The 24828-nt window shown below is 42.6% G+C and overlaps 1 protein-coding gene across 1 annotated transcript in view; it reads left to right on the forward strand.

Annotated features, from left to right (window-relative positions):
• Window positions 1-24828, forward strand: part of LOC306747468 (inactive dipeptidyl peptidase 10-like) — a gene marked incomplete at both ends in the record, with an annotated part of 118397 nt that overhangs the window by 73388 nt on the left and 20181 nt on the right. The window contains 6 exons of the mRNA XM_079230525.1: window positions 2067-2161; window positions 2603-2677; window positions 21261-21313; window positions 21655-21736; window positions 22987-23107; window positions 24114-24268. Coding sequence (XP_079086651.1) covers window positions 2067-2161; window positions 2603-2677; window positions 21261-21313; window positions 21655-21736; window positions 22987-23107; window positions 24114-24268 — 581 coding nt within the window. The remainder of the gene's footprint in view (window positions 1-2066; window positions 2162-2602; window positions 2678-21260; window positions 21314-21654; window positions 21737-22986; window positions 23108-24113; window positions 24269-24828) is intronic.

Genomic DNA, 24828 nt, shown 5'->3' on the forward strand with positions numbered 1-24828 from the left:
CCGGCATCTCTCGCTCTAATCATTTTCTTGCGCGTTGTTCTCAATTCTAACCCCTCCCAAGAATGTTGGATGTAGGCTATCGATTTGATCAACAGAGGAATGGTTAGGTCCACTTGAGGCGTTGTTTTCCTACGGAGGGGCCGATGATTCCCAATATCCCAAAGTATGACGTACATGTTGGTATTGAGGCACAAGATTTGTGTGCAACGTGTCAGTGCAGAAAGTAGAGCTCTCCTCTGAAAGTAACGAAGAATACGTTGGTGGAACGGTTGAGTAGCAGAGTTTGAATTCTATCACAATATTATCAAGCTACTTTTCCTAATTGTTGTGGAAGTTGACCGAATAAAGGGAGAACTACAAAGGTAAATGTGTCACTGCCGAGGAAAATCGGTGCCGAGTGCATCCTTACCAGGGTTTTATACACATAAGGACACATAATCAATACTTACATTCATGACAGGATTAGATGTGTCTACTCATACAAACAAAGACGCTTCACTTATTATAGAACGTGGGACTTTCCAAAATGAAGACACACTCTTGGGTTGGACAGACAGGAAAAGGTGAATGGGCAGACTATTTCAATCTCACATCAGTGTGCTATACAGATGAGGCATTGTAGTGACCAACACAGTTCACATGCAAAAGCAGAAGTTTTAGTATGTCCCTCTGCAGAAATTGAGTCAGACAACAGCGGTCCAGTCGTAGTTCAGTGGAGCCAGACAGACGTCAGTGGTTCAGTTCCCCCTCAGGCCATAAGAACAGCATAACACAGAGAGGAGCATTCAAGACAAAAGTTAATGACAATGTTTCCTCTACACTAATATTAACCTGTTGACTGCTATATAAACCTGTTGATATATTCCTGTTTATATCAGGAAAATCAAGAAAAAAATCATGGTATAAATATTGCAGAATATGTTATGAACATATTTACATAACTAGTCTTAGTCCCAGGTTCCATGGGGCTGATTTTAGGCAAAACATTGCTTTGAGCTAAATGCTAGTCTCAGCATGCTAACATGTGCCCACAATTCCAATGTTAGCATATTGATGTTTAGCAGTGTGAGTTAACGTTTACCCCGATGATGGCGCTCAATGAAAAGTGAAGGGACCATGAAAGAGATTACTCTCCATCCTGAGGGAGGTGATGAGACACCAGATGTTAAACGCTGTTGAGATGTTTCACTCAAAAACTCAAACGTCAATGTGCTGATGGCGCCAGACTGAGATCGGGGGATCGGCAAAGTCAGAGGGATTTACCATGGATTTACAATATGTTGTGAAACCTTTTGAATAACCACTGAAGGACGTTGTTATTGAACACAATCCAGAGTTTTGGAGACACTAAAAGCGTGGTGTCTGGTGACGTGTGCAGCGTTTGGATGGTAGATGCGTCTTTTGAATGTTCACGGCCAATCTCTCCAACTACAATCAACCAAAAGTGAGATCTAAAAATCTATCCTTAAGTAAATGTGATGTATTGAGTTGACTCCTAGTTAAGTTAAAGCACATCATTGTCTCTTGTCTGTCATGGAGGTCCAGACGCTCGCAGTGTGGATGGCGCTTTTGGATTGTATGCAAATCACATCAAGTGGCCTCGTAAATAATGCAAACTTTTGAGCACCGCATGACAGCAAATCCATGTGGCTGAGGTTGCCACGGCAACACGTGCACTATTGTGAATATTAAAGCTAATGGAGGTGAACGCAGTCAAGAATGCTTATCGTTTGTGGAGACGGCCTCACTGTGGCCTCTCTTGTCGACAAATCTCAGTTTTCCGGCAAACTGAATTATTTAGAAAGAGGAAGTCCGTTTTATTAACTTTGACAATCTGAAAAAAACATGACGTTTTACTCATTTACTCTGGTTATTTGAAATCAGCTTTCACAAACACAATAATCACATAATAATGGATTCATTGTGAATCTGTCGACCACAAATCCATTGTCTCTTGTTCTAAAGTCAATCTATCCACAATGTTGCTGATTTAGCCGCTCAAACATTAGAAACATTAAGAGACGATGAAGCGAGCCGCGGTACTGAGAGCCTGTTTACACTTTCAGACGAGGAGATCATCTTCCGAAGCTGGGATGGAGACATTATGAAAGTCAGCACGCACAGCAACGACACAGCGCTGCTGCTGAAAAACACAACATTTGTAAGTGTTGACGTCTCTTTTTGTTTCTTAAAGCGTGAGAAATGTTTCCAGTGCATTGAGAAGGTCTCCCTCTTTTTCACTGAGGTTCATAAAGTAGAAGTACAAATGTAACAATAACACGATGACACCAGGTTTAAACAAAACAAAAAACTTTTAAAAGAATTTTACATGACCATTATCTTACATTTTGTATTGTATGCAAAATGTTATTTTCTGCTTTCTACTCTTTGAGAGCATCCTGTCTCATTGTTACTATGGCAACCTAGATTTCCCCTCAGCAGGTATTGACCCTGCTGAGGTCAACTCAACTTCCACTGTAAATTGTTACGACAGTCTCGGTTTTGGAGAGCGATGTCTGGGTTGCATTGAGACGGATGTGTGTGCGTCTCCCAAGAATTCTCAGTTTTAAGAAATCTCATCCATCTCTTGTTCTTCCCACAGGCAACTTTTAAGGCGTCAAAGTTTGCAGTTTCTCCAGATCTGAACTACGTTCTTCTGGGATATGATGTCAAGCCGGTGAGCACCTCTTAATATTCTGCTTGCATAGATTTTTTCTGGCACTGGTGTTTGGCTTGGGGCGATGTTGGAGGTTTACAGTTCATGAGCTGAAATGGACATGTGGCAACATGCACATAAGGAATCCATTTCCACAGTCAGTGAGCTAAAGCCAACGCTGACCGAGCTTGAGGGTACCAGCTTTGGAAATATGAGGAGGCGTTGACATGTTTCATATGTGAGAATGTCCGGGCCAGGACACGCCGTAAGTTACGCAGCAAGCGTACACATTTTAAACACGCGCATTTATACACAAACCACCATCTTGTCCTGAACCTAACCCAGGGGTGTCAAACTCATGTTAGTGAAGGGGCCGCATGCTGCCCAATTTGATCTCAAGTGGGCCGGACCAGTAACATCACAGCATATAAACGCATACATAATGACAATATTTCTCTATGTTTAAATCATTGGTGAAGGTTTTTGGATGATAAACCCTATTTTAAGGTATTTTTACAATAAACTAGAAACATAAAGACCAAAAATTCAGACATCAGCCCACTGTTTACCTGCCTGGGCTCTCCTCTGCAGATTCCCTCGCAGTTGAGCAATATTTATAGTAATGTCAGTGGTCTAATGAATTCTGACTCTGGGTCAATGTATAGCGTGCCCTAGGGCTGGGCGGTATGGCCAAAAATTCATATCACAGTATTTTGTAAGATTCTGGCGGTTTCACGGTATATCACGGCATTTTTTTCCAAATAAACAAATTTATTGATGTCGAAAAGGACCGTCACCGCCATCGTTATTCACCACTCGCTCGCAACTGGTCAGCAGCTGTTTTGATTGGTACATAGGGTGCTAACCTGGAGGGATTTAGGACCCAGGGGAATACCTTGATACTAGTGGCGCATGCGCAGCCTTAACGACTATTTTTCAGCCGGCAGCAAGATTTAACGTTTACAGTCACAGATACGTGTCCAGCGGTCTGAGCTACTTACGTCTCACGGATATAAGTTGACTCAGGGTGTGCAAGACATGACATCGCCAAAAGGCATGATGGGTAAAGCCCGCCCACTGTGCTGCACAGGAAAAGACATGCCATTCACCCAGCATGCCTTTTGGCGATGTCATTTTTTGCACACCCTGAGTCAAATGAGTTAACATGAGACATAAGGAGCTCGGTCCGCTGCTCCTTCAGCTTCAAGCTGTGAACATTAAATGTTGTTGCTGCCAAACAGCGGCGGCCGGTATTGCGGTATGTGAACAATTCATACCGGACTGTATATCGGTCGCACAGCCCCAGCGTGCCCGTTTCTAAATCAGTGGTTTGAGACCCAGCTCAGCTTTATTTCGCAATTTTAACAATTATCCTGCGGGCCAGACTGGACCCCCTGGCGGGCCAGGCTGGACCCCCTGGCGGGCGTATCCGGCCTGCGGGCCGTATGTTTGACACCCCTGATCTAACCCAATAGTTCTGTTGCATGAGCCGGTTCTCCACTGGCGGACTCATCGTTTGTGTTTTCTGAAGATTTATATTAGAGCGCACAAAAAGGAACAAAGTACTCGTCATGAGATGTAATAGGAACCAGTTGGCTCATCACAGGCTGTTCCCAGACATCGTTCATAGCTGTCTACGGAAATTTGTGCGCTGTCATTTTGTAGATATCCCAAGAAAACAAATTTGTATTTAATCGACCTAATCGTGAAGAGACCGTGTCATAAAGACTGGAAACACACACAGGGCTCGTGGGAGGAGAAGTGGGCGGGTCCAATACAAACTGTCCCAGTGTGAAACAAGAAGTCAATGTCGATGTATGATTCATAACTTTACTTAAGTAAAGCCACCTCGATGTTTTCCTAAACCTAACTAAGTATATCACAATATATTGCTAAACCCGACTAAGTAGTTTTGTTGCCTAAACATAACTAAGTTGTTTCCTGTGATGACGGTATTATTCAGTCTGCATGTATCGAGCTGAAGTTGACACCTGATGCTAGACTGTTGTAGGAAATCATGAGGAATAACTTTTTGTAAGATATCATACAAACGATTGTATGTATGTATATGTTTTGCCCAGTTCATCAGTGAAGCGCATACATGTCTTTCTAATATTTTTTGGACAACAATGGAGCCCTTTGGCTCGGAGCGCCAGTACAATGTGCAGACCAGAGGTCTTGAATATATTGTTGGTGGTGATTGTCGTGGTATGATAAACATATGCATGCTTGTTACTTGTCTCAAGCGGGTTTCTGCTTGTTGCAAATGGAGCGAGATACATTTTATCAGAATTGTGAGCAGGATTAAATAATTGTTTGTTTTTGTTCGTTTCTTGGGATTTTAAGACAATAAAGGTACAAAGAAGTAGTGCTGTGTTTCCACCACCATGCCCTGTCATACTCCTGAGTGGTATTACATTGAATATAATATCAGGTTTGATATATTCTCATTAAATAATGTGTCGGTTGGGATGATGCTGTTGTTTAAATTGTATCGATCCCTGGTGATGCCCTGCCAACGCACAGATTCTAAAAAGTAAATCTGGGACGGCTAAGTGAAATGTCTGCTGTCTAGTGGGCACTTGGCTTTACCTGCTGGGAGCCAAGCGTGGCCCCCGACCCCGTCCAAGGCACTCGGATGCTGTGATGCAGTTGTGTCCTGTCCGTGGCCAGCTTGCCTCATACGGCAGCTGAACCGCCCCATGAGGCCGGGCTGGAGGGGCTGGTTTGAGAGTGGAGCATCCTGGGAGTGCAGCTGTGTGCGACAGCAGGAAGGGGGAACGTTTCCACGAGGAGAAGCTGGAAGAAACAGCTGCTGCCGGAAGTAGTTGAAGCTGCGTGATACAGATCACATGAAGCATGAAGTCCACAAATACACCCGAGCTACTGTACTTCATGAAACCCTTGTAGTTGGTTTCTAAATGACACACGAGTGCTGCTGGTGTGTTGGTCAACAACTGCATGTTTCATATTATCCTCATTAATTGTGCCAGTTTACAACCATTCAATAATTTGTTCCGGTGCAAAAAGCCATTTGATCCATAACTCTATTGTGCCACAAAGGGTTCATCACTTTGATCTGTGTGCGTGAAGCTTGTTATGCCGTCACATCAGCTGATCGCTCCCCTGAGTTAATCTGCTGTTCGTCCGTAACCGTCTTCATCTGGAGGTCATCACAAGGTCGCTGTGCGTAAAGGGACTGAATATTTAATCAGACCCAAGGAAAAATAATGAATAAAAAGATTGATATTTTATTGTGATTATTAATCAGATTATTATCATTGAAATTATTGTTGTTGTTATTATTAATGAGAATAATCATTATAATATTAATTAGAATAATGATGATTGTCAGATCAGACTGCAGCATGTTATAAACAATAATTTATTTTAATAACACATTCACAGAAACAACTTCATATTCACAGCGCTGATATCCACATCAACACATCTTGTAAACGAGCACTTTGTTTTGCTTTGAAACGTAAAAAGAAGAGAAAGTAATGAGAAAATGGTCATGATGTTAGCTGTTGGATTGGATTGCATTGAACAGGATTCTTTGTGTTCGTTCCCAGTGCCATCTGTCATTGTCTCTCATTGTGACTCATCAGCAGGCCTCCGAGGACTGATTCACTGTAATGAGCCGTGTGCAACATTGATGATTATTGCTTCTTACTGATGATTTCAGCCATGGTTTTGGCAATCAAGCATGATTTCTGTGCACATGTGCACGCCCTTCGGAAGCGCTCTCCTTCTGAAATGAAACGTGCTAGCGCTTCATCAAGCGGAACAGATGTGTGTTTTCATTTATTAAGAAGCTGCAGAAAACAGCTGTGAATAGCTGATGACAGCATGCGGTAACAACATGTTGCGTTTGATAGATCCTCCTTTTTAATGTTGCTTTAAAAATACAGAGCAACACTGAGTGCATTACTTAGTACAAAAGATGGCAGGCAATGGGGGGAATCAGACAACAGGAAACACTGTAGCTGCGTTTGAGTAAATATCTGCTGCTTTGATAAAAAGTCAAAGAGGGGAAGAACTCAGCAACAATGCCAGAGGTGCACGATTACACTGTTGAGAAACTACAAATACAATCTATTGTATTATTTTATTGAATTATTTCAAGCCTTCCACCAACAGACAAATCATGATGTCTCATGATAATTAGAACTGATGAAAATAAACATATCGGATCATTACATTGTGTCTTTTGTTTGCCGTTACTGGACAGTGAGACGGTGAATGCTCTGTCGTCACCAGCCCTGTGTTTTTTGTTTAGTAAAATGGAGGATATTGCTTAAAGTAAAACATTACATGTGAATATAAAGTTGGGAAAGATATTGACTGAACCATTTGCGCAAAAGCCCCCAAAAAAGAAAGCAATATTAAGATAATTTCCTCAACAAACGTGTTACACAAAAGTATAAGGTCATATATAAAATATTTAAAAAATGGTATAATAAGTCCTATTTTGACCTCCTACAATAAAACATGATGTAGCCAGTTGGGAATGGAAAGAGAGAAGATTATCATGTTCTATTCAGTTTAGTATGTAAATCAAACTACCACTGATTTCCAAAACATTTTCCCCCATAGGAAGCTGATACTTGAAACCCTTTGGCAGTAAAACGAGACCCTAAACGACATTATAGAGGATCAACGTGCTCAGAGTCTCAGTTCCTAGTGGATCTGAAGACATCTAAATCCAACGGCTGGTACAATGAGAGGATCTCTTCAGTTTGAACTGAAGACACATGCAGTCAGGAGCCATGAGCTTTCCTGCTCCCTCTTCCTGACCTCACAGCTATACTTTGACTGTCTCAAGTCTTTCTCATCAGCATGTGCACATTGGAATGAAAAGATTCACAGAAGTCACAGCGGTTATGTTCTAAAGCATAAATAAACACACCCACACCTCCTCACAAAGCAGCGGGAAAGTGCCGGATGTTGAATGAATGCAGCCCACGGTCCTGTCTCTCTGCCCGCCAGCCTGTTGGGTCTGTGGGCCTCGGGACAAGGGGCGGGGCATGCTGCTGTGTGAGGGAATGGGACCGGGCTGCACACCCTGCATATTGCTAACACCACCACGTGGGGTCCACATGCTCCTTACTGACGCTCGGAAGAGTCCCGAACACGGCAACATAATAAGAAAAGAGAACATACAGACCGAGGGCAGATCTTGATAGATACCAGGCGGCAACATCCGGTTCTGCCAAGTGAAGCCAATGTGGAAGTGTCTGAAAAACTTGCTTTATCTTTAAAAGTCTTTAGAAGTCTATGAGAACATACTCTACTTCTCTCTTGAGTTATTCCCTCAGTAAACATTGTAAACATGAGTTTATGTCTCAATCTTTAGTTTCAAGTCTTCTTCAATACAGCATGATGTTCATTTAGTACATTATGGTCATACAGGTCATACAGGTCATACAGGTCGCTGCCGCTGTCAGAGCCGTATACGGCTTCACTACGTCACTTCTTTGCATTTCAAATACGGTAACCTGGTTATAAAAATTCTAGATGGCAACGTCAAAATCGTCGAACTTGAGGCTTCAAAACGGCAGTCCAAAAACCAATGTGTGACATCACGACAATATAAGAAATGCTTCTTATATAAAGACTATTGTAGATACACACACTTCTACAGGGCCATAAGTGATGATTGAAAGGAATCAGTTTATACATTGTTTTTTAGGAAATTTTTGCATATTATAACTTCAAAATAAGAATTGTTCAACCTATTTCCCATGCCTTGGTGTCTAAATGCCCAATACAAACAACAATTTAAAAAAATCTGTTGAGTAAATTGGAACGAGATAAACAAGCTGCAAGGCCAAATGTGTGCCGTCAATGTAACTTTAGGTCCACTAAAAGACTGTTATTATTTATAAAATGTATTGTATTAAATATCTGACAACATAATGGAAAGGACCCGACAGAGAGATGAAAGCTTTTCCTTTACCTTCCGCTTACTGTTTGTTATTGTGTGCCTCGCTCAAGGTGAGTCTCCTGTGAAGATTGAATATCAGGCAGCGATGAGTCCCACTCTGTACAGCATTCTTCCTCTGTGGTGCATAGGGTCACATCCACACAGGAGCAGCATCCGGCTCTCCGAGCTTTGTGGCCTTGCAGCTCTCTCGCTCTCGCTCTCTCTCTCTCTCTCTCTACCTCGCTCTCTCTCTACCCCGCTCTCTCGCTCTTCATCTTGCAGTAGCACCTCATCCGTATACGCAAATCCACACGGCCATTCAACTCAAAGACCTCATCAACGTGGTCACAATCACCATGAATATTCAGACATGGCAACACAACACTAAGCTACACTTTCAGTGCTCCAACACAACAAACCCATCACCTCGCCAGATTGCAGATCAAGACCTTCCTGTGAGTGAAACTCTTACGTTGTCCCTATTGTTGAGTGGCAATAAGCATTTTTAGCCCAGATATGATTACATTGCAGCGTGAGCGTTCTCCCTCAACACCGGACCAATTTGTTCCCATTAGTCACTGAGACAGAAAAACACAGGTTCAAACATATCAAAGTTACCCTTTGACTAAATGAGGCTGCTGTAGAAAGCCTTAACTGCATGTAATGTAAACATATTGTCATTTGCGGCGGTGATGAAGGAAATTAATTCGGCCAGCAGGTGCAGAAGTAAATGCTAAGTGGACAAATGGAAATAATCAGGGAAAATGAGAAACGTGTTCAGATAAAAGCAGGAAAATGTGGTCTGAATAAAATATTGAGATTGCTTTTTCCACTTCTGTCAGTTTATTTCAGACAGAACAAACAGGAACATACAGCAGTAGAATACAGTTTACATCATTGTTGTCGTTTTCCCATTCTTATTAGCTATAACAAGTTTGATATATCCCACAGTGATACAAAAGTTAATGTATATCCTTTTATCGGGATTCATTGGTTGACGAAACACGAATGAATCCCACCTCAATGGTGGCGTCATTGAGGATCGGCTCTCTGAGCTCCCATCAGTCCCAGCATGTCTTCTTCTAAAATGCCAATAGCACAAAACAAACAGTGACTTGTGTGGCCCAGCCACTGCAGGTCTGCTTCAGCATTTAACATGGTGTTTACCCAGCAGAGATGGAGATGGAGGATTGTTTGTGCATGCTGAGGGAATGTGCTCAGACACGATAATCAGGCCGATCGGCTCTGTATGGGCTGCTGCTCAACTGCTGATCCACAGCACTTTCCATTTCACCATTTCAGCATTTGCTATTGTCGTGAGCAGATTCTGGTACAGAGGTGGAATAGTTTTGTATCTATGTTACTCAGGCAGATATAATTCAAATGACTGCAATGAATAATATGAGGCAGCATTTTGAAGAGAGGGAGCCAATTTCAAAAATGTCAATGGACAATACAAACTAGTAAATGACTTCTCCGATCTAACTATAATGGAGCGAGTCTCGTTCCATATGTCTGTCCTTTTGATTTCCTCAACACCCGTTCATCCGATCCACTTTACACTGAGCAGATGAATTGCTGAGGACCCAAGGAAGTGCATAATAGAGTGTGAGCTCTTCAGAGCTACAGGATATATATATTGATAGTGTGTTATTTCAGGCTGTTCTCAACATTCGTAGCTAAACCTACAAAAAAGTGTTGATATCCCACTAAATCATGTTATTGGTTATCCACGTAGTCATGAACCATATACAGTAGACCGCAGAGGTCTACAACCATCTTTTCCGAAACATAAACACCTAGTTTTGTTGCCTAAACCTAACTCAGTAACTTTGGTAGTTTATGTCGACACGTGTTGCAGGACTGCTGGGATGCAACAATGTGCATCGCTTTGCGCCAAAGCGTGTAATAGACCTAATAGTCCATGCTGATGCTGCACTGGGTTGGATGGCAGCAAGTGCTGTAGATACATCAGTTTGGAAAATGTCTTGGAAAAAGTTCATTTTTGACCTCATGGTGGCGCTAGATGAAAGTCGGGGGAGTTATTATTAATCAGCCTACATTCATGACACTCTGTCTAAAGGTTGTTGAGACATTTCACTCAAAAGCACACATGTTATCCTGCTGGTGGCACTAAAGGACCATGAATATCTGCATAAACATCATTGCAGTTCATCAACATGTTGGGATGTTTCATTTTGGACCAAAGTGGTGGACACTGTCGGTCTGACGTTGACATTCCTCAGCAATATTGAAATAATAAATCAACATGTGTGGAGTGGAGAAAGACATTTTACATCTTGCCATCTTCCTCAAATACAATTAGTAATTTGTTCAAGGTGTAATCTGCTGAAATGTAAACAACCATCTCCAAGAGGCCACAGAAGGTAATTTAGCTGTATTTACAGAGACAGTATTTGGATAAATAGTACTTAGCTGCATCATATATCACACATCTGACATTGAATTAGTTTAACCTTTGGAATATTCCAGATACTTATGAAGCAATTATTCATACACACGGTACGGCACATTGGTGTAATTTACTAATGGGAACAAACTGCTTTCTCACCTTCTCATTTACTAAGGTGAAAAGTTACATTATTTATTCTGAAAATATTAAAGTGCATATGTTTTCATTTCTATGAATGTGACAATGTGTGTCTAGAATGGACAATAGTGTGAGTGTCCTGTGTTTGTGTGACCATCCCAACCTCACAGCGCTGTGCACGGCATCAGACCCAGGTGGGTTTACATCGGAGTCACTTGAAAGCCCGGTGCAGCTCATCAGGTGCTAAAGGTGCCTTGGTGCCTTGGTTTCAGGAAGCTGAGGGGCAGAGGCCAAGCTGCAGTAGGTGATGAGTCAGGAGGGAGAAGGGGTTGTAACTTAGCAGCTGGAAGCTGTTCTCATCATACATCCATGCTGTCAGGTCGTGGTGAAGAACTCCTCCGTTACATAAAGGCTTACATTGGGATGTTTGGGGCGAAGCAGCAAAAAGTGAAAGTGAAAGAGTGAAAGTGTGTCCTCAGACTGTTGTTGTCCTCACAGCGCTCTGGTAGAAGCAGCATGGATTCTGCTCAGCACCTCTACTCTTTGAAATCTGATCTTAGCAGACAATCAGCCGGACTGAGATCTTCCCCTTCCATTTGTTTTTCCCGCTATTCAACCTTTCTAAAATCAGTCTGGATAAGACAAGACGGATTTGGACAGGTAGTCGTAGAAACTCATGCAATAGAAGTAAATCCTGCTGGCTGTCTTTTGACTTTCAAGGCTCATGGCTACTTCAAAAGTGTGACCACAAAAGGTGCAAAAAAGGTGGAATTTGACGATATTTTCCTTTCAGCTCTTTCGTTTTTGTTCTATAATATTTTCATTGCTTACTGCAGCACTGCGGCTGTATTCCAACATATTATTCAATATAATCACATTCATCAGTAACTCTTTGTGTCCTTTGTGTTAATCCCATAAAGCTGAGCTATGTGATGCAATCATGCAGGAGAGATAAGGGCCTCTGGCCTCTAAGGTGCGGGTCTAAAGATAGAAGCAGGATGTATACACAATCCTGGGATCTCATTAGCATCGCGGCGTGGAGAGTCACTTGTTAGCCAGGGAACCACCTGTAGGGAGAGGGGATTCATTTAAAAAGATCACAAAGGGAGTTGTTGTGATTACAGGAAAACATACTTCTGACGCTGTTCCTTTCAGCATTTAGAAATCAGCTGAAATGAACCCTCAAGCTGAGAATGCATCAGATGGTTATGATAAGGTGCTGATTATGATTACCATGAATATCATTGCACCTGGTGTATATATAGCGTAGCAAAGTCTTCTGCCGGGTGTGTAGAGGCCTGATGGTGCAGACGTGTGATCCACAGAATCGCCTCTTCATCGGATCAACTAACAGAAGGGAAACACTGCATGATTTATACATGGTACATTGATAGTTAATTAAACTTTGGTCAATGTTTTCACTGGTAACAAACACAGTCATTTTAATTAATAATGTCTAACCTAACAATGTAGTTTAGCCTCGCGTTACATTCTTTAACCTCACTACATTGTGTTCGTGGTCATTTTACTTTTTTTCTTCTGTGAGATCACGTCTTCCCGGCAGCAATGATGTTTCCCACAAAACATACATTAGAAAACAAACGAGTAGTACATGAAGATAACGTCGAGCTAAACCACAAAATACAAAGAATTAAGGCGGACAGCAGACAGCGCTCAGACCAACCAGGACCCGCTGCCGCTGTTGCTGCGTCTCGCTCCTAAAAACCCACAACTAATTATTGAATAATGAGGTTAACGGCAGTCTTGTACACTCAGCCGGCGGCACCTTGATAATTGAAGAACTTATTGCATCAGTAGAGTTGGGAATCAGTTGTGAATGCTGCATTCTGCACAGTCCCCCGGTGGGGCATCCGTGTGACGACATGTACTGTAAGCCTAATTAAACATTGATTTATTGGAAGGTAATGACGGCTCTCCGGCTCCCTTCTGACTGCACCGATGTCTGTCCAGGATACAGAAACATTGGTTTACATACAGTACTTATGATGTGTACATTTGAGCAGTGCGGCGATCATATTGCAGTTATTCATACAATAATGATAAACAAGAGTACATTCTGTGGTAGTATTCTGTATTGATCATCAAACGAATGCAGGTGAATGCATTAATGTACCAATAAAGGGTATTATCAGGGTATGAAATCAACGTTAAGATGGAAGGTTTCTACTTTACGGTTCATTTTCACTTTAATTTGATTTACGAAATACGACTCATTGTATCAATCCATGAATTCACTCTGCTGAAGTTCCATCACGTCCATCTGCCTCCAGCTCCATGCTGACGGCATCCTGGTGGAAACAAGTGAATGATACAACAAATGAAGGGGGGGCATTTAGTGTCTTTTGAAAGCCCACCTATTTTTAGGCCTGTGCTCGAAAATGTCATATCCAAGCAAAAAAAGGTGTATCTCTGCAACCACTAGGGCTATTTGAATCATTTTGGTGTTATAATAAATGAATATAATATGAGTTGTGTGTTCAGATGTGTAAATATCAGTCTATATGTTGCTGGTTATGAGTACATGAAGAAGTGAATTATACATTTGTATAGCAATATCTGCCATATGGGCTCCACAGTTTTCAAGGGTTTAAGACAGAGTTCGGTGTTGGTCACAGGGTTTAACCCCACGAGTCCTTTTCATTTTACCTCCCCTCGGTTTCTGTTGGAAAAGAGACCGGCAGCTGTGACTTTGTGATGCTGCAGAACCTCACACTACTTTTTTTTTTTATGTTGCGCGGACGCAGTTCTAAATGTAGCACGTGCCATTTATCGCACCAGAAACACATTGTTGTCCCCGTGTCTAATACCGGGGAAATTGCTTGCCTCCCCCCTACGCTCTTTCGTGTACGAGTAATGCGATTGGCCGCGGGAACAATCTCGGTGTCTGCGAACTAAGCGGGCTTGATAATGAGCTTTGTGAGCTTGATGGGATGGAGACGGCAGGTTTTTTTCGAGGTGCCAGCAGATGTGTTAATCATCAATGTGACAGCCTGAATCTATGGAGAGTAATGGCCTGCTGCTGCGACCACTGTCTCAAGTTGTCTCATGAATTCATCATAATCATGCAAAGCTCTCCGCTGCACTGTACTGCTGCGTCAAAGCTTTACACTTATTCTGCTTCTTCTTTTTTTTTAAAGCTCAGCAGCTTTCCGTGCAGAACATAAAGAGCACCAGAGTGTCCTTTTGATTCATTCAGAAAAGCATGTCAATGCAGTTGTAGTGTGTAAATAAGCAAACACCACAATTATTCGTCAGCTGCAAAAGCATTCAGGAGGTCAATGGTGAAACAGAAACCGCTGAATGAACCACATGCTTTGCCAATTAAACATGTCCCAATAGGTCCCAGAACTACCTCCAGGCCGGCCTCACTTTAAAAGCTGCATTGTGTTCTAGTTGTGTCCTTTGTTAGTCTGTAAAGCACTTGGTGATAAACCTGAGTGGTATTGAATGGTGACTTCACCAGCAAGGACCATGCAACAGTGGTTGTAAAGGTGTAAAGATCGCATAGGTCTGCCTCGGGTACAGCACTACTAAAAGAAGAAACTTTGTTGTTTATTTTCTTTTATACTCAATTGCTGTAACGGGAATGTTATCGGTGGCCTGAACAAGGACACGGGTTCAAATGGGACCGTTTATTATTTGTTATTGTTATGACTTTTATTTTGGCATGTGTATTTAAGGTGACCGGGGGGAAGTGACGCGAGGGTTTTTGTTGTTTTGCGATCGGATTTCGGGCGCGCAGACAGCACTCGGGGGGTGCAGGACGGCAATACGGCGGCTGCCCTGCGGGATGTTCTGAACCCAGCGGGGGTGGATTTACCAGCACAGGTCTGCGCTGAAAGCCGAAGCCCTGGGCCCAGCGGCTGGAAGCACTGCGTAAGGTAGCGCGGGGCAGGTGGACGCGGCGACTCTCGCTCGTCACGTCTCCGCCCGACGCGGAGTGGTGCATGCCAACTTTGGGGGGGGGGGGGGGGGGTTGGGGATTTTCTTTCGTCTCTGGACGCTACCTCCAGGACGCCAAGTGACTTCTGGACTGTTGGGAGCTGGGGATTAAGTTGTGTTTTGGGGGAGGGGTTAATTGTTTGTGTTATATGTCTTGCCTTGGCGCATTGAATTTAGTTTGTTAATAACACTCAGACTCACAACCGATCGTGTGCTTTTGTTTTCATTTGTTACGCAGTCCGATTTACAGGTATTGGCAACAGATCCGCCCATGACCTTTTAATTTAGCGTTGTGCTTTTCTCCCTCGATTCAAGGCTGAGGGCGAATTGTTACAGAGGTTTAATGAAATAAGTGGAGTAGTAGAGGATGGATGGGAGGAAGCAGTGGGGGCGAGGATGTTGTGCCGTCAGGCTGGTCGGGGGAGGATGAATATAGGCCTGGGAGGAAGAGATAATTGAAGATCTGGAAGGAAGGGATGAATGAAAGCCTTGGAGGAAGGGATGAATGAAGGTCTGGAAGGAAGAGATGAATATAGGCCTGGAAGGAAGGGATGAATGAAGGCCTTGAATGAAGGGATGAATGAAGGCCTGGAAGGAAGGGATGAATATAGGCCTGGAAGGAAGGGATGAATGAAGGCCTTGAATGAAGGGATGAATGAAGGCCTGGAAGGAAGGGATGAATATAGGCCTGGAAGGAAGGGATGAATGAAGGCCTGGAAGGAAGGGATGAATGAAGGCCTGGAAGGAAGGGATGAATGAAGGCCTTGGAGGAAGGGATGAATGAAGGTCTGGAAGGAAGGGATGAATGAAGGCCTTGGAGGAAGGGATGAATGAAGGTCTGGAAGGAAGGGATGAATGAAGGCCTGGAAGGAAGGAATGAATGAAGGCCTTGGAGGAAGGGATGAATGAAGGTCTGGAAGGAAGGGATGAATGAAGGCCTTGGAGGAAGGGATGAATGAAGGTCTGGAAGGAAGGGATGAATATAGGCCTGGAAGGAAGGGATGAATGAAGGCCTTGGAGGAAGGGATGAATGAAGGACTTGGAGGAAGGGATGAATGAAGGCCTTGAAGGAAGGGATGATTGAAGGTCTGGAAGGAAGGGATGAATATAGGCCTGGAAGGAAGGGATGAATGAAGGCCTGGTAGGAAGGGATGAATGAAGGCCTGGAAGGAAGGGATGAATGAAGGTCTGGAAGGAAGGGATGAATGAAGGCCTTGGAGGAAGGGATGAATGAAGGACTTGGAGGAAGGGATGAATGAAGGCCTTGAGGGAAGGGATGAATGAAGGTCTGGAAGGAAGGGATGAATATAGGCCTGGAAGGAAGGGATGAATGAAGGTCTGGAAGGAAGGGATGAATGAAGGCCTGGAAGGAAGGGATGAATGAAGGCCTGGAAGGAAGGGATGATTGAAGGTCTGGAAGGAAGGAATGAATGAAGGCCTGGAAGGAAGGGATGAATGAAGGTCTGGAAAGAAGAGATGAATATAGGCCTGGAAGGAAGGGATGAATGAAGGCCTGGAAGGAAGGGATGAATGAAGGCCTGGAAGGAAGGGATGAATGAAGGCCTGGAAGGAAGGGATGAATGAAGGCCTTGGAGGAAGGGATGAATGAAGGTCTGGAAGGAAGGGATGAATGAAAGCCTTGGAGGAAGGGATGAATATAGGCCTGGAAGGAAGGGATGAATGAAGGCCTGGTAGGAAGGGATGAATGAAGGCCTGGAAGGAAGGGATGAATGAAGGTCTGGAAGGAAGGGATGAATGAAGGCCTTGGAGGAAGGGATGAATGAAGGACTTGGAGGAAGGGATGAATGAAGGCCTTGAGGGAAGGGATGAATGAAGGTCTGGAAGGAAGGGATGAATATAGGCCTGGAAGGAAGGGATGAATGAAGGTCTGGAAGGAAGGGATGAATGAAGGCCTGGAAGGAAGGGATGAATGAAGGCCTGGAAGGAAGGGATGATTGAAGGTCTGGAAGGAAGGAATGAATGAAGGCCTGGAAGGAAGGGATGAATGAAGGTCTGGAAAGAAGAGATGAATATAGGCCTGGAAGGAAGGGATGAATGAAGGCCTGGAAGGAAGGGATGAATGAAGGCCTGGAAGGAAGGGATGAATGAAGGCCTGGAAGGAAGGGATGAATGAAGGCCTTGGAGGAAGGGATGAATGAAGGTCTGGAAGGAAGGGATGAATGAAAGCCTTGGAGGAAGGGATGAATGAAGGTATGGAAGGAAGGGATGAACATAGGCCTGGAAGGAAGGGATGAATGAAGTCCTGGAAGGAAGGGATGAATGAAGGTCTGGAAAGAAGAGATGAATGAAGGCCTTGGAGGAAGGGATGAATGAAGGTCTGGGAGGAAGGGATGATTGAAGGTCTGGGAGGAAGGGACTCGGCTGAGACCTAGCATAACGTCTGTCGTGGGTGATTTGATCACTAGTGGACAGATCTAGGGTGTGAATGCACCCAAGAGGAATAGAATAGAGTCGAATAGAATAGATTAGAAAATAATAGTTAAGTATATTAATTTTCATCTAAATCCCCCCAAAAAATCATCATCAATAATCATTTAAGGTGTCACAGCTTGAACATTGATTAACGGGCAAAATAACGTTCCATCCTAAAAGTTGCCGGTAGCTTTTGAGCACCGCAGCTTTTAATTTTCACGTGACAAAATATGAAAGCATTTTGATTGAATACTCTTGCCTCCCTGATATCACAGAGCACGGACACACGGCACAGTCCGACGTGCCGCTGCCTGTTCCTCTCTCCGTCGTGTCATCCGCCGCTCTCGCCACTGACAGCCTTATCGAGGAGTCCTCACAGAGCTGTCACCTCTCTGCTGAGTGATGTTGATGTCTTTTTTTATTTGGGGAGGGGGGAGAGGAAGAGCAGTCAAGTAACAATATAAAATATATATATATATATTTTTTTTTCCTTTTGTGTGAAGTGAAGAGGAAGGAAGTCCAAATTAGGAGTGAAGGTCGGGTGGCTAGTAGATCGTCCAGGGCAGATTGTGTTCAGGAACAATGATTGAAGCAAAAGAGGATATTCTCCGGTCATTTTATCGCACACGCAGTAGACAGTGGTGGAAGATATGAGATGATTGTGGATGTGTGTGAAAGGAAGGAAATCATCAAGTTATGTGAATTTACAGAACAATGGATTAACCACAATGTGAAATGATTTACTTTAAACGAATCAAAAGAAAGTTCCTATCCTGTTCTTTCCATGTCCACTTTTGTTTTCTGACAGCTTTTACTAAATGTATGGTGGAGAATGATCCATTTGAAATGTTTAAACACCGGGAGAGGTCACACTGGAGGCTGTGTTGCTTCAACTATGAATTATTCAATTAACTTGCTTCAGGCACAATTTGGACTCTTCATAGTTTCCAGTATATTTTATTGATATTTGGAGGTCTTTTCTGAGAAATAAATTAACAAATGAGGTTAGAGTTCCAGAAGTCATGCTCTGCATACTTACTACGCTTCTTCACTGTCTCACGATATCAATCAATCTTATCTACTACTAAACTAAGTGTGACATAAAATTCAATAAGTAGTGCGCGCACATTGCCTTTTTGACTCTGAAGGTGACTAATATGCGGACGTATTATACATTAACACGAATTTGAGTCCAGCCGGCTACTATATCAAATTCATTTTTGATTCAAATAAAATTTTGATTTACAGGCTATGCGTGTAGATTTTACAATGACAATTAGCTTCAAAAGAATACATGATGATGATGATGATGATGATGATGATGATGATGATGATGGAGTTAAAGACGTCTCATGAGGGGTCTTCCTCATTAGACGGTCTCCTGAAGGAAAACACAGCAACTTGACGGCTGGTACATTATACATATTATGGCATATAAGTGTAATATTATGAAGTGAAATGTAGTAGTAGCAAAACAATATTCAGTATAGTATAGCAGTATTGCATATTGTAAGTATTAAGTCTACAAAATATATAAACACACACACACTACCAGTCAAAAGTTTGGGGTCACTTAGAAATGTCCTTATTTTTCAAAGAAAAGCACTGTTTTTTTCAATGAAGATTACATTAAATTAATCAGAAATACACTATACATTGTTAATGTGGTAAATGACTATTCTAGGTGGAAACGTCTGGTTTTTAATGAAATATCTACATAGGTGTATAGAGGCCCATTTCCAGCAACTATCACTCAGTGTTCTAATGGTACATTGTGTTTGCTCATCGCATAGAAGACTAATTATTAGAAAACCCTTGTGCAATTATGTTAGCACAACTTAAAACAGTTATGCTGGTGAGAGAAGCTATACAACTGGCCTTCCTATGCATAGCATCACATGTGTGGGTTCCATTATACTCTCAAAATGGCCAGAAAAAGAGAACTTTCATGTGAAACTCGCCAGTCTGTTCTTGTTCTTGGAGATGAAGGCTATTCCATGCGAGAAATTGCTGAACATTTGTCTGGGTGACCCCAAACTTTTGAACGGTAGTGTATGTGTGTATATATATATATATATACGTATATATATATATATATATATATATATATATATATGTACACTTGGGTATTGACAAAAGAAGAATTAAAACCCATAATGATCGTTTGTCAGCTTCTCGACGAGTGACGCTGTTCGGCACTGACTCGCCCGTCACTAACCCCCCCCGCCCCGCTGGTGTCACCTTTTTCACCCCTCATGAGTTTGCGGGTCTGACTGTACATGTTAGACCCAGGACAGGCTTGCATGAAATGGCTTGCATAATACTTAGTAAGGAGGCCATAATAATTGTTGACTCATGACTGAAGTTAAGTTTCTCCAGCTCTCCCCAGGTTGGCAAAAAAAGCATCTCAAAATGCATCAGATTGATGCTTTAAAATATGGAATATTTAAATTTTTCTTATGAGGGAGCATGCCCCTGGACCCTCCTAGAGGGGTAATATCCTTCTCACCTTTTTCACCCCTGACCCGTTTTCATGCCTGATCATAATACACCCTCCTCCAGGTGACCCAGCTGAGGCTGATCAGCCCCCAGCTGGTATCCAGATGGGGAGCGCCCATGACTCCTTGGCTCTCCTCTATCTTGAGGCCTTCTCTTCAGTCAGTGGTACTGTGGATGGCTCTCCTCTTCCTCCCTCCATCGATGCTCAATCTGCTGTAGCCTCCGGCCAATGCAAGGACAATATAATATATTCTCTTTATTTACATTGTGCTCCTTACAGCAGAGCCAGCTCTCAGTAATGTAAACACACAGTGGAACTGGCGATGTTGTCGAAGTAGCAAATGAAATGTAGCTCTGCCTCTGCCTCATTGTTAGCTTACACAGAGCACTTCAGTATTTACGACAGTGAGAAAGTATACAAACTGTGTATACAAACTGTCATATATATATATATATATATATATATATATATATATATATATATATATATATATATATATATATATATATATATATATATATATATATATATATGATGAAATGGAACTTACTGAAGAAATATGATTAAACGAACGTGGTATATTTCATCCACGGTTTACATGTTTGGTCCATCTATCAAAGTCAACGTTCACTCTTTTATCATTTCTGCCCATATATGTGAAGTATAGAAGAAAAAGGTGTCAATATGATCAAATTGCTTTTCAAATTGCTTGGGTTCACTGGGCAAATATGAGCAATATGTGATATAAAACCATGATAGGGATTATTATATGATGAAATGTAATTTTTTGTGTGCCAGATTCAAGGATCAGAGGTCAACCATAATGAGCTCCCATCACTGTGTGAAACGCAGCACTCTCACTCTGAGCGTTCATGTCATTTCAACAGCTGAGCCCAGTCGAGCATTGTTCCCTCTTCACCCTCACTTCCTTGAAAATCAAAATCTGTGCTGTGTTATTGTTATAACTGTCCAATTAAATACAGAGAGCCTCATTCTGCACAAGTACAGAGCGGCAAAAACAAGTAAAAATAACACAAAGCTGGTTGAGGAAAAGCTGGTAAAAAAACATGATCAGTAAATGCTCTCAGAATGTTTGTTTTTTACTTTTACTTTGACAGAATTCTGGTAATTAATCTACTTTATTAGTCTTCATTATCCAAAGTATTTCCTCTCATTAATGGGGGAGGAACAAAGGAATATTGAAAATGTTTTTCCTGTGTTGTTTCAGATCTTCCAGCACTCTTTCCTGGCCTCGTACTTGATCTACAACCTGTATACAAGGTGAGAAACAGAATCACAGCTCATCAACACAGCGCTTGCATGATAATATTACTTCCTTTTCATTTCTCGGTCATAAATCAATGACATGCAAAGGTACAGTTAACGTGTCTTTGTATTATCTTTTATTTGAATTCACATAACGAGAAACTCTTCTCACAAGATCAAAAACGAGTCGACAAAAATGAATCCCTCAGATGATTCGGTGTAAAATTCCGTTGGTTTTTTTAATCACTCGCCTCAACATTGATGGCACTATTGCAGGCTGTAACGTGAGCCGTGTTGGTGTCTGTGGCTCGCTGCCGGTCCGCTGTGTCACACCTTGTGCTTGGTCCTTTCACCAGAGAGGTGCGGGAGCTGAATCCTCCGGAGGTGTCGGACTCAGTGCTCCAGTTTGCCTCGTGGGGCGTTCAGGGCCAGCAGCTGGTGAGTTCACAGGGCCGGACAGCGGCAAGTCAGTATGAAAATAATGACTCTTCTTCTTTGTCATTTGATCCCGGGGCAAAGATAGTTCAAAGGAATTAGATATGTTGATTGAAACATTTTCACTTGATGACCCATGCAGGTCCGTAAACAACAACACAGTGACCCCAACACATCTCTACACCTTCTGAGGTCTAATTATTTTCCAACAAGGAAGCCCAAAGTAAAAACGTGGGTCTTTTGTCTCGGCAGAACTGTGCAGCTGAAACGATTTGCTGATTCAGCAATTAGTCGACGGACAGAAAAGTAATCAGCAACAGTTTCCATTGTGTGTTAATTATTTAAGCCATTTTTCAAGCAGAGATCTAAATATATATTTGATATTTTTTATATCTTTGTGTTTTGGACTGTTTGTTGGGCAAACAAGCAACTATTTGAATAGGTAAGTGGAATGTTGATTTTTCCTCGGTTTCGATAATGACTCCAATTATTGAGAACATAATAAGCTGCTTGACAAACCCCTGCTGCATGCGGAAAGGTGAAAAGGACGTCTAGTTTAATACTGTGAGACATATACTTCATTGCATTCATAGAATCCTACCTGCTCAGAGGTAAAGGCTCTGTAAAAGTCTATTTTTGGACTTGAGAGGAAACACAAACGCCCTCAAAACCAAAGCAGCGACCGGCTAATGGAGCTGTTGCTGGACGACGTCGTGTTGGGGCGCCTCCACCGTGCAGCATTATGCTCAGAGTAATCACTCCATTATGTCCTCCAGCACAGACGGGGAAAGTAATTAACCGTTTGATAGCGTATTTGTCTGGTTCCCTACCTGCCCTCGGTTGGAACCCGAAGCCCTGCAGCCGTGCGTCACACCGCTCACCACAAAGTTTCATTACTCGGCAGCATATTCGTCCGTGTTATCGCCGGAGATGAGACGCTCAGAGAATGTGTTTTCATCAATAAGGGGGCTCTCTGTGTGGGATCAGGCCACCAGGCTGTCTCTTTGTTCGGCAGAAATGTTCCGCCTCCTCAGTCCTTCTGTGCTGTGATGTTAACTTCAAGAATACAATGCATTAACGGTGGCAGTTCCCTCTGCGTACAGATATAAGGCGTAGGTGTTTTGTACTATGTACTGTGTGTATACATGGATATGTTTCATACACTATCAGCAATTATCACAGTGTGTTTCAAAGTCAGAATATATATATATATATATATATATATATATATAAATTGTCTACTTGTCCCACAGATTTATGTATTTGAAAACAACATTTACTACCAAACGGATGTTCAGAGCAGCTCGTGGAGGCTCACGTCTTCTGGGCAGGAGGGCGTCGTCTTCAACGGCATCACTGACTGGCTGTATGAGGGTAAGCAGGAGGGCTGGAGGACTCTAGTATTTAAAATACATACAGACTTCTGACTTGTCTGTGCGGTTAAGGCAGACGCTAACATTGTTAATACTGTTATTAAACCTCACAGGGGAAGGTTGGATGGAGGGATGGAGGGATGGATGGAGGGATGAGGTGTGACTTGGATACAGGAGGCCACTGTTCATGCCCTGTTTCCTATAAACAATCTATTCATCGTGATGAATCTTAACTTTGTCGTTTTATTGCACGGACCTCTTAACCTTAGTGGCGGCAGTAAAGAAACAGTGAAAGTAATAATTTTGCAGTGGCCATGTTTGTCTGGTCACACAATGGTCTCCTAAATATGACTTTCACAAAAACAAAACTGCAGTGTCATTATTCCCTTTCGAGGGAAACGTATTTTCTCACAGATTTGTTTTTGACGTATCACAAATACGTTTCAGTAAAGTCTGAGGTGGAGGAGGACGGATGATCAGACACAGGACCTTCACCCAGGAGACCGGCATTCATGTCCCGTGTTAAACACAAAGTAGCTTGTGTATTTTAAGACAAAGACAATGTACAATGCTTTTACTAAACCTACCCAAGTAGTTGTGTTGCCTAAACCTGATCCATAACTCAGAATGCCCTTTTAATACGACAAAAGCGCCACACGCTGATAAATACTATAACTCTGATCTACACTAATGCAGACATGTTGCTATAAATCACATTTGTTTCAGAAACAGATGGATGTAGAAATGCTGTGAAAACATATTCATTGTTTGTAACGTTCAATGCCAACATTTTCTCCTGGCTGAGTCACAGAGTTGTTTGTGTTTTCTCCTGGTATAAACAGAGGATTATACCTCAGGCATCTCTGTTGTGATTCTTGTTTGTTTGGAATGTTTTTTCCTGTAAAAACTCTGCTGTTAGATAACATCTTGACTAAAGTGCAACCTGAGATTAAAAAGAAGAGCACAGACTATCCTTTGGTCTGATCTGTCTTCCCCTGGCGTTCCAGAGGAGGTGTTGCACACGCAGGCGGCCCACTGGTGGTCACCGGACAGCTCCAGACTGGCCTACCTCACCATCAACGATTCCCTGGTCCCCAACATGCTCCTGCCCCGGCTCACGGGCTCCCTGTACCCCAGGGGGAAGGAGTACCCGTATCCAAAGGTAACGTCTAATTTACCTCAACAATTTAAATGACCTCTCAATCCAAGTGATAACATGGCTGCTTTGACTGTGGCTCAGCGGTGAGCAGGGTCGTCCTTCAATCAGAGGATCGGCGGTTTGATACCCGGCTCCGCTCGTCCATTTAGATGTTTCCTTGGGCAAGACATTCAAATTGCTCCCATAGCTGCGCCTACAATGTGTGAATGAATGTTAGTTACTCCTGATGGGCAGGTGGAACCTTAGCCCCTCCCATCAGTGTATGAATGGGTGAATGTACAAGAACAAGTCCATGTACTTTGGGTTTTGACTTGATGTCGGCAAAGGATTGATGCAGATTATTACAGTTAGCAGTTCCCTGTAGAGTAGAGCAGCACATCCTTTCGCTCACTGGTGGCCCACAGCCTGCTTTTAAATTAGAATATGGCATGAGCATATTTATAATAAATTACACTCTATGCACATTACATTTCCTAGTTTGAAAACTTGATTTATACTTCATTAAGCTAAATCATCTTAACTTATTAGGACAGAAACCAACATTTGACCATTTCTGTTTGTTT

This window comes from Taurulus bubalis (assembly GCF_910589615.1).
Source record: "Taurulus bubalis genome assembly, chromosome: 15".
Taxonomy (NCBI): Eukaryota; Metazoa; Chordata; class Actinopteri; order Perciformes; family Cottidae; genus Taurulus; species Taurulus bubalis.